This window comes from Ammospiza nelsoni, chromosome 29 (genome assembly GCF_027579445.1).
Source record: "Ammospiza nelsoni isolate bAmmNel1 chromosome 29, bAmmNel1.pri, whole genome shotgun sequence".
In the NCBI taxonomy this organism is placed as follows: Eukaryota; Metazoa; Chordata; class Aves; order Passeriformes; family Passerellidae; genus Ammospiza; species Ammospiza nelsoni.
Window position 1 is genome coordinate 2,903,407 of NC_080661.1, and position 10,179 is coordinate 2,913,585.

The following is a 10,179-nucleotide window of genomic DNA, read 5'->3' on the forward strand; positions in this document are numbered from 1 at the left end:
ATGAGGTTCTGGGGGTGTCTCCATTGTCTCCTTGGATCCACAGTGTGACAATGGACCACTGGATCCACGTGGCCCTGCTGTGTCACCATAGCCCCTTAGTTCCATGGGACCCCAGGGTCACAATTGACTCCTTGCTTCCACATCGCCCCCTCAGTGCCAAAATAGCCTGTTCGTTCCATGAGGAACACAAATGTTTTGTAGCAACTTTGAAAAATCATGCTTAATACACCTGGGAACATCTGTTTACATTCAAGAGAGAGGTAAAAGGTGAGGATGGCACCAGCAGCTTCATCTGAACAGAGATCCAGGGAAAGGACAGGGACAGAGAATTCAGCTGCAAGACTCAGAGAATTCTGTCCCCAGAGACCATTTCTGCTCACACTGTCCCTTGGAGAAAGGTGACATCATTCCAGGCAGCCTGGACTGAGCAGGTGGTTTCTGAGCTGGGTTTGTTTTTCAGGAAACCCACTCAGGCTTTTCCATTTGTTCTGGTTTGAAAGCAAAATGAGAGAGAGACTCAATGTCAGAAATACAATTTATTAGGAAAAAAAAATCAAAAATCATGCAATAATGCAAAAGAAAACACACTGATAAAGTCAGTATATAACCTGTCACTCTGTTGGTCAGGGTGTTGATAGCAGTCCAGTTGTAGTAGCCTACCTCTGAAGACCCAGTGGAAAAGGTAGCTGTTGCTCTGGGGAATCCAGTGGAAAGGCAGTTTGTTTTGTCCCAAACCCCAGATAATATCCAGGGGGGGGATGCTTAGCTCTTCCCCCCTGGGTGGAGCATCTCACAATGGGCTGATATCATTCTATAAGTCATGAGGTGGGTTCATTAAACAGAAATGGCTCCTGGAGGGCATTATCTCTGAGTCATGCAGAAAGGCATTGATGGGCCTATTAACAGGAGATAAGGAATAAAACAATACCCCTCCTGTTTCTACCGCTCTTGAGGATGGGAATAGAGTACATCTTTATGTTGTAACCTAGCTCATCTCTCACCAATGGAAGGGTGGGACAGAATAACTTCATATTTGGTGTCATTTCATGCTCTGCTGGGAGTTTCACAAGGGCTGGTAGTGCTGCTGGCTTCAGGAACAGTTTGGGTAATGGCTGTAGGACTGAGGGCTGGGAAAAAAACCAGAACGGTATTCTTGTATTTATAATCTTTTGCTACATGTCCAGTTTTCCTGCAGTTATTACAGTTTCCACTGCCTTTATTACATTCTGTATTGTGGGGAAGCACGTTTGCTGACACCAGCATTTCAACTGCACCCTGGCTGGAGTCACAGTCTGAGACTGCCTGGCAAAAACAAGCATCAACCATCTGAGCAGTCGTCGGCTCAGGGTCAAGGGGGAGGCTGTGAAGAACCTTTCTGCAGTCAATACTGGCATTACAGAAAACTAATTTGCTAATAAGATAATCCTGGACCTTTTTATCATCTACCTGTTTTTCCAAGGCTTTCATAAGGTGCTTTATGAACTTGATATAGCTCTCATCCGGGCCCTGGTGAAAGTCAGTGTCGGGTGTAGAAGCATCAGGTGTTTGGAGGAGGGTGGACCGTGCAGCGCCTTTGAGATTTTCCAGTACTGACTGGGGGATGACTTCAGCCTGCTACTGCAGTCTAGTACAGTCTCCTTCCCTGGTAATGTGGTCCATTGTGAGGTGTTGTCGCCCTTCCTCCCCAACATAACCTTTTGGTAAGTCATTAACTTTATTTATCCAAACTCCTTTCCAGAAAATAAATTCATAAGGAGACAATATAATTTTTATACATCATTTTAAATTTTGTGGTACCATTGTGTGGGTAGTAAATGGCAGTCCAGTGGCAGCCTTTACTAAGTCCTTCATTTCCCTATGGAGGTAGGGAATCCAAGATTCAGGTGGCACCTGTGCAGTATAAACAGGGGCCAAAACCTAAATGGGAATCTATTCCCTATGGATTCCCATTTAGGTTTTGGCCCCTGCTTATACTGCACAGGTGCCACCTGAATCTTGGATACCACCTCCCAGTCCCCCTCCTTTGCAGCTTTTCTCCGCATCCTCTGCCAAGAATCCTTGGGCTTATCCTCACTCTCAGATAAGCTATCACTCTTTTCCTCTGTAGAGGAGGCAGGTCTGCTGGCAGAGGCGCAGGCCTTTCTGCCGCCTGGCAATGCCTGGTGTTGAAGGCCTTTGGTAGCCAAAATGGCTTCCTTCCAGTTGGCCCCATGTTCGGTTCCAGTGATGTGGGAACTGGAAGAGGCTGGACTGGAGAAGGGGTCTGGAAATAGAGAGGTGAAGCCCGTGTTGGGGAAGAGCTTTCTGATGACAGGGGAGGGACCCAATGCAGTGGTGGAATTCAACATTAAGGTGAGACCCGTCACAGAGGAGGCACCTGGAGCAAAGGCGGGAAATGGGGATGAAGGTGGGAGGGAATCTAAAATGGCGGTCTCTCTAACAGGAGTATTGCCATTTTGTGATTTATAGGAAGGAGGATTAGAACTAGGGAATGAAGGAATGTGGGTGAGGGAATATTTCAAGGCAGCATGGCCACTACCACCCTGAGGAGAGGACAGAAAAGGAGGGGAGATGGCAGACAGCAGATGGCTTGTCTGTGCCAAAGGGCGGGCTCCATCTCCCATCCTGTTCTCAGGGAACCTGGGTTTGGGAACGTGGAGGGCGGGTTGAATAAACCAGGGCAAAGGGTTGGAATCATGAACTCATTAAATGATCCTACAAATTGAATGAAACAACAGATAAAATTTCCCAACTTTTAAAACCCTTTGTGTTTGTAAAATATAAAACTTTTCCCCGACAGCATCCCAAAATGATAACTGATAGATAGAATCAACAGAGATATTAGGAAGCTCCTCAAATAACCATGAACAATACCTTTTAAACTCCCTTCAGAAAATTAACTCCCCTCTAAATTTAAAACTCTCCAAAACTTAACAAAAACATCCTTTTCAGCTTGGGAATGAGTATTTCCCGTAGCTGTCCCCAGTGGAAGAGGGAATGCACACCCACAGGAACAGAAAATCAGAAGCCCTGGGAGCTCTCTGCCACTCAGTACTCACTCTCAGTCTCACAGGCACAATCTCCAGCCAAAGTGGGGCTTGTGGGGATGTCAGAGAAGCTGGTCCCACGGATGTTGAGGGGATTGTCAACTTATTCTTCAGTGAGATTCCATAAAACTGGAGTCTCACTTCAGTGTTGTGGCTGACCCAAAGAGGTACAGCTTCCAGTGACGTCTTGCTGGCAGGATCACTGCTGGAGACACTCACAGGGACCTCAAGGAATCTGGTTCCTCTTTGGGCGCCATAGCATCATGGCCCTACTGAGGCCCTTGGAGCGTCCAGCACTCATGAGCCCAAACCTCACTGCTGCCTTAGAAAGCTGACAGAATGAGCAGGATGGGTCTTCATATGATCTCCAGCAAACTGGGTTTATTGGTACAGAACAGGCTACACAGCTGAACAGGGTCCAGGGACGAAGGCAGGGTGTAGACTGAGGGAACAGGGCCTTATATGGGGTAGTGAGGGTGTAGCTGAGGGTCAGGGTCCAATGGATATGGGGGAAGATGGTGCAGAGGAGGGGTCAGAGCTCAGGTCAGCCAATAGGAAACAAGGGCGGTGGAATACAGCAAACTAGGGCCAATGGAGGGACGGAGAGAGAACTTTCTAGGGCCAAACAAAAGTGGGCAACAGGTGTTGAAGTAGGGTAATTAGGCCAATGGGCCAATGGGGTAACCTAACGTAACATAAATCAGCATGTGTCTGCAAAGATCAATATGAGAAGAAAGCATCTCACCCTAACCTGAAAGCCTATTCCTCTTATCTGGAACCAGTCCTCCATGTCTGGGGGATTGAGACTCTGATGGTAGGCCTCTGGGCCTCCACACATCCTCACAGCTGGCCCAGGGCAAGTCTGGAGTGCTCTTGGTGGCAGCTTGGGCTTGGCACACACTTGAGGAGGGTGTCTGTTTTCAACAGGGAGCTTAGGAGTTTTAGAGTGCTAACAGAAAAGAAAAAAAAACCTTCTTTGCCTGAGAGCAGCCAGTTCTCCAAGCTAAGCTGATGCCAGGTGAGTGAGGAGAGACAGGATGGAGTTTGGAAATGTGAAACAAGGCTCTCCACACTATGTCAGATCTCAAGACACAGCTTTTCAGAGCAGGCCAGAGCTCCTTAGCAAAGTCAATATCAGTCACAGAATGCTGCTATCATTTCTTCTCTAAATAGAACCATACACCCTTAAAACAGGAATGTGGATTTATTAGAAGCTCTTTGAAATATTTCTCCATAACAATAGAAAAAAAAACTTCCTAGTGAACTGCACTACAGTAGAGGGAAATCAAGGCAAAACCATGGTGTGTCAGGACTTGCTTGATTCTAATGAGCCCCATGGTGCATTTGGAGCTGAGCCCTTGAATCTCAGGGTCTGAGAGGAGATTGCACAAACCTTTCCAGGAGTCAAAGACAGAAGAAAACCCCAAAGTGTCTCAAAGCATGAATGAGTCCCACTGAGATCCCTCCCCAAACATGCTCCTCATGACTCCTTGTAGGAGAGAATTGGAGGCCAGATGGCACAAAAACCTCTCAGAAGCCTCACTGAGGAAAGGAAATTCCAAAGCACCTTAAAAAGCTTAAAGCACCTAGAGAAATTATTATCTCAAAGTATTAATGAGTTCCACTGAGTGTCAATACAAAGCTCTCAAGGGACTTGTTAAAGCAGATAATTGAGGCCATGATTGCACAAATCTCTCACAGAGTCTGTATCAAAAGGGAAACACCAAGTAACTAAAAATAACTGAAGTACCTTGAAGCATTAATGAGCCCCACTGAGTGTTGTTACTGACAGAGCCTCTCCAGGGACTAATTACAGCAGATAATTGGAAACCATGATTGCACAAACCTCTCAGAGACTCCAAGGCTAAAGCAAAACCCAAAGTCCTTTGAAAAACCTGCATTACCTGCAGGGAGCATTAAGGAGCCCCCAGGACCATTCCTGAGCAAGGCTCCCCAGGGACTCCTTCCAGCAGATCCTTGAGGCCACTGGGATGTGGGCTAGGGGGGGATGCTGAGGGCAGGACAAGGGGCTGACAGTGCCCAGCCTGGCTGGGGCTGTGCCAGGAGGCCCCAGGGCCTCACAACAAGGTGTTTCCTCACAGCCCTTGGTGGCACAGACCTTGCTGTGCCCCAGGGCACCAAGGCTTGGCTTCTCTTTGTCCCCACCTGCCATCAGTGCCTCCAGTTCTCTGTTCTGCCTGGGGCCTGTGGACACTTTCTCAGTTTTGTCCCTCAGTGGGACCCATTACAAGCCCAAGAAGTAAAAAAAAAACTTTGGAATTGGATTTTGACTTGGAGTTCTGGTGAGGTTTCTTCAGCTCCCTCTTAGGGACTGATGTTCAGGGCCTTAGCACAAAGCCCCAGAGGCTCATTAAAGTTCTTGTCTGTGCTGCTGAGCTGGGCTGGGCTCCTGGCCCAGAGGCAGCTCCTGGTAAACAAGAAGAGCTTCAAAAGCACATTTCTCTTGATGAGCAGCTCTTCTGCCAGCCCAGCAGGGCTGGGGCACTGCCTGCAGCCACCCTGGGCACAGCACAGAGGCACAGAGAGCTTCAATCTGTCAGGGCTGGGAAGGTGCTGAGAAGTGCCTGGGGCACAATCACTGCCAGCCCTTGGCACAGGAACCTCTGGCTGTAGGACAGTGCAGCTGCAGTTCCTGCAGTGATCTCCTAAAGCTGGAACATCCCAATGCCTACAGACTCTGTGAGTACATTCTCTGATTGTCTCTTGTGCAGAGGAGCCAGGGGTGCCCAGGGCTGTCCTGCAGAGCAGGGTCCTGCAGCCCAGGGCTCTGTGCTGGTGCAGGGACTCTGCTGCCTGCCAGGGACAGCTCTCAGCCAGCCCTGGCAGCTGCTCCCAGCACTGGGGGACAAGATCTGGGTGGGAGGAGACAGCTGGTAAGGATTGGAAGTATTCTCCTTGTGTGGGGAGGATGCTGCATTGTTCAGGACTGCTCTTAGCATGGCATTTAACTGCAGCACATTTCCAAGTAGATTATACAGGGAGCACAGCAAGGCAAGGGCTGCATGAAAGGGGATATCCTGCTTTATTAATCCACTACTCTGGGTTGGAAATTGCACATAGATATTAATCTCTCAGTTCAGGTTGAGAAAAATTTAAAAAATTCTCTCAGATCTGAATAAAGCAGGCAGCAACAGCAATCACCACAGGACCCCTTAGAGGCTGCATCCGTGTCATTTTTCCAGTCTCCTTGGGGTTACTCTGATGTTGCCATCAGAGCCTGCAGAGCGAGAGCTGCCCCTGGGCAGTGCCTGAGCTGGGAGGGGTCTGCAGGGCAGAACTGAGCCCCCAGGGCTGGGCGGGGCTCTGGCAGCACCGGCAGGGCCCAGCCCTGGGCACAGGGAAGCAGCTGCTGGCAGGGAGAGCCCTTAGCAGGTAGTGGGGGGAAAGTGTCCCCAAGCTGTGCTGGGATATTTAAAGTCCTCTCCAAGCCCAGATATCCCATCATTTATTTTTTTACAGATCACCATGTAAAGACAGCACAAATGTCCAACAGCAGCTCCATCAGATGCTTCCTCCTGCTGGCACTGGCAGACACACGGCAGCTGCAGCTCCTGCACTTCTGCCTCTTGCTGGGCATCTCCCTGGCTGCCCTCCTGGGCAACGGCCTCATCATCAGCGCCGTAGCCTGCAGCCACCACCTGCACACGCCCATGTTCTTCTTCCTGCTCAACCTGGCCCTCACTGACCTGGGCTCCATCTGCACCACTGTCCCCAAAGCCATGCACAATTCCCTCTGGGACACCAGGAACATTTCCTACACTGGATGTGCTGCACAGCTATTTTTATTAATCTTCTTTCTTGCAACAGAGTATTCCCTCCTGACCATCATGTGCTATGACCGCTACGTGTCCATCTGCAAACCCCTGCACTATGGGACCCTCCTGGGCAGCAGAGCTTGTGCCCGTATGGCAGCAGCTGCCTGGACCAGTGGCTTTCTCAATGCTCTGGTGCACACAGCCAATACATTTTCCCTGCCCCTGTGCCAGGGAAATGCCCTGGGCCAGTTCTTCTGTGAAATCCCACAGATCCTGGAACTCTCCTGTTCCAAATCCTATCTCAGGGAACTTGGACTTCTTGTGGTTACTAGCAGTTTATCATTTGGTTGTTTTGTGTTCATTATTTTCTCCTATGTGCAGATCTTCAGGGCTGTGCTGAGGATCCCCTCTGAGCAGGGACGGCACAAAGCCTTTTCCACCTGCCTCCCTCACCTGGCTGTGGTCTCCCTGTTCATCAGCACTGCAGCATTTGCCTACCTGAAGCCCCCCTCCATCTCCTCCAGATCCCTGGATGTGGCCCTGTCAGTTCTGTACTCAGTGGTGCCTCCAGCCCTGAACCCCCTCATCTACAGCCTGAGGAACCAGGAGCTCAAGGCTGCAGTGTGGAGACTGATGACTGGATGATTTCAGAAACAATAAACTGCTTGCCAATTTCAGCAAATCACTTCTAACAAAGTCATATTTGATACTTTCTGTTGGTTTGCTTGTGGAGTATTTTTTTCCTTGCTTTAGTTTTTAATATTTTCCACAAATAAATGTCATTGTTTGTACCATTATTCATTGTGTTTCTCTCCACCTTCCCTGTGGCCACAGACTGTGTCAATGGGGGACTGCACTCTTGGTGTATTTAAAGGAAGTAAAGGACGTCCCAGCAAAGTTTTCTGCAGAGATGCCCTTTTGTTGCCTTCTCTACAACTGCAGCAGCAATGTCTGTGTGCAGAGCTGGGGGCAGATCAGTGCTGGCCCAGCAGCTGTGCCCAGCAGCAGCAGCAGCACTTGGTGTTGCCAGTGCTGCTGCCGTGGCCCTGCCCCGCTGCCCTGGTGGCCCTGGTGTTGCTGTAGGGCCTGAGTGCTCTCGGGGCCGGGCACAGTCCTGGGGGTGGCAGTGCCGGGGCTGCAGCAGGGACAGGCCATGGGCACTGCTGTGGCAGTGCTGATGCCTCAGGCCAGAGCCTGGGGGCTCCAGGCTCCTTGCCCAGACTCTCTCAAGAACACGGCCAGGCCAATGCTCAGCACAGAAAAGCCCCGTGAGAAGCCCCAGGCTGGCTGTGGGCAGGCTGGGGAGAAACAACATGGCTGGGGCCTGGGGGAGATGGGAAGGAGCAGCAGAGCAGGGGCTGATCCATCCCCAGTGCGCTGGACAGCCCAGGGCAGCGTCCCAGAGTGTCCTCATGGAGCTGCCAACAACATCCCCCCTCTGCAGCCCTGGCCTCTCCCCCAGCTCACACAGGTGCCCCATCCTTGCAGGCACAGACACGGCAGCACTGGCTCAGCAGCCCCTGTTTGCATTGCACAGAGCAGGGGGAGCACCCCCATGCTGTTGGTGTGGGGACATGAACCTGAGGGAGCACAAATGCCATCAGCCCTGGGGCCAGCAAGGGCTGGGGGATGGCAGGGAAACCACCCAGGTTTGTCTTGGCCTCTGCCGTCAGCCAGAATGTTTGTTCCCATCAGCTGGGAGTTTCCTGTGCCACTGCAGAGGCTGTTGCTCAGAGCCAGGGCTGCCTGGCAACCCCCCGAAACTGCCCTGAGCATTTCCTTGGCTTCACCTTTGCTTTCTTTACTCTTTCCTGGTACAAATTTCTTCCTGTTGCTCACTCCAGGGCTCCTAGAACTGGACACAGCACTTTAGGTGCTTCCCAACAAGTGCCAACACAGGGGAAGAATCACTGCCCTGCTCCTGCTGGGCACATCCTTCCTGATCCATAGGAGTGCCACAGGTTGGATGAGTGAAATGGTGGGGAGAGGGTGGGGACAAAGTGTTATTGATTGTCAGCCATTAAGGGTCTTGACTTTCATATCTGTTCTGACTGCACTAGAAGTTGCTTGGGGTCAATATCAATTGGACATTGCTGATATCAACCTATAAACAGGAAAAGTAACCACGACAAATTAATTCTCACTGCATTGTTTTCAATAGAGTTTTTTGCAGTCTCAAAATGGTCTCCTTGGTTCAATGAGGCCTTGAAGGGTCACAATGCTCTCCAGTATTCCATGAGGCCCTGCAATGTCACAGTGAACCTTGGTTCCTTGAGTCCCACATTCTTCCATGAATCCTTTGTTCCATGGGGCCTTTTAGTGTCACAATTGTCTCCTTGGTTCCATGGTGCCACACTGTTCCACACTTGCCCTTTGGCCAAACAGGGCCTCATAGTGTCCCAATGGACACCTTGGTTCCATGGTTCCATGGGGATGCAAAGTGCCACAATGGCCCTTTGGTTTCACAAGGCCTCAAAGTGTAAAAATGGCCTCCATGGTTTCATGAGGCCGTGCTGTGTCACAGTGGACCCTCAACTCCATGATGCCCCATAGCTCAGCAATGGCCTCCTTGGTTCCACAGTGTCAGTATGGCCCCTTTGTTCATGGAGCCCCAGAGTGTCACTGTGGTCCCTTGATTCCATGAGGCCCTGCCGTGCTACAATGGCCCCTTGGTTACAATGGGTTCCAAAGGCTCATAATGGTCTCCGTGTTTCCATGAGGCCCTGCAATATCCCAATGGACCATTGGTTCCAAGGGGGCCTGCAGTGTCACAAGGCTGCCTTAGTTTGACAAGGCCCTGCAGTGCTTTAGTGGCCCCTTGGTTCCATGAAGAAAAGCAGAATCAGAATGGCCCCTTGGTTCCATGGAGTACCACAGTGTCACCATGGTCCCATTGATTCCATGGAGCACCACAGTGTCACCATGGTCCCATTGGTTCCACAGGGCCCCACAGTGTAACAATGGACCTTTGGTTCCATGAGGTTCCACGGCATCACAATAGATTTTGGTTCTGTGAGGTTCCTCAGTGTCTAAATGGCCCCTTGGCTCCATGCGGCCCCAGTGTGTCACAGTGCCAGGTGGTTCCATGAGGCCCCATAGGGTCAAAATGTTCTTCTTTGTTCTGTGAAACCCTACAGAGCCACAGTGGACCCTTTGTTCCATGAGGCCCTGCTGTGTCACAATGGACCCTTGGTTCCATGAGCTTTCACACTGTCAGCAATGGTCTGAGTTCCACAGGGTCACCATTGATCCTTTGTTCCATGAGGTTCTATAGAATAACATGACCGCCTTGATTCCAGAAGGTTCTGCAGTGCCACAATGGACCATTGGTTCAATGCAGCCCCAAACTCTCACAA

General features: G+C 50.5%; 1 protein-coding gene across 1 annotated transcript; it reads left to right on the forward strand.

The window, feature by feature from the left end:
• Positions 1-6,550: 6,550 nt before the first annotated feature.
• LOC132085157 (olfactory receptor 14J1-like) lies at positions 6,551-7,468 on the forward strand. The gene has a single exon (XM_059490532.1). The coding sequence runs from the start codon at positions 6,551-6,553 to the stop codon at positions 7,466-7,468; it is 918 nt and encodes a 305-aa protein (XP_059346515.1).
• The last annotated feature ends 2,711 nt before the right edge of the window (positions 7,469-10,179 follow it).

Excerpts from the sequence above, each read along its gene's own strand:
- LOC132085157 (XM_059490532.1), top strand. The coding sequence starts at position 6,551 with ATGTCCAACAGCAGCTCCATCAGATGCTTCCTCCTGCTGGCACTGGCA.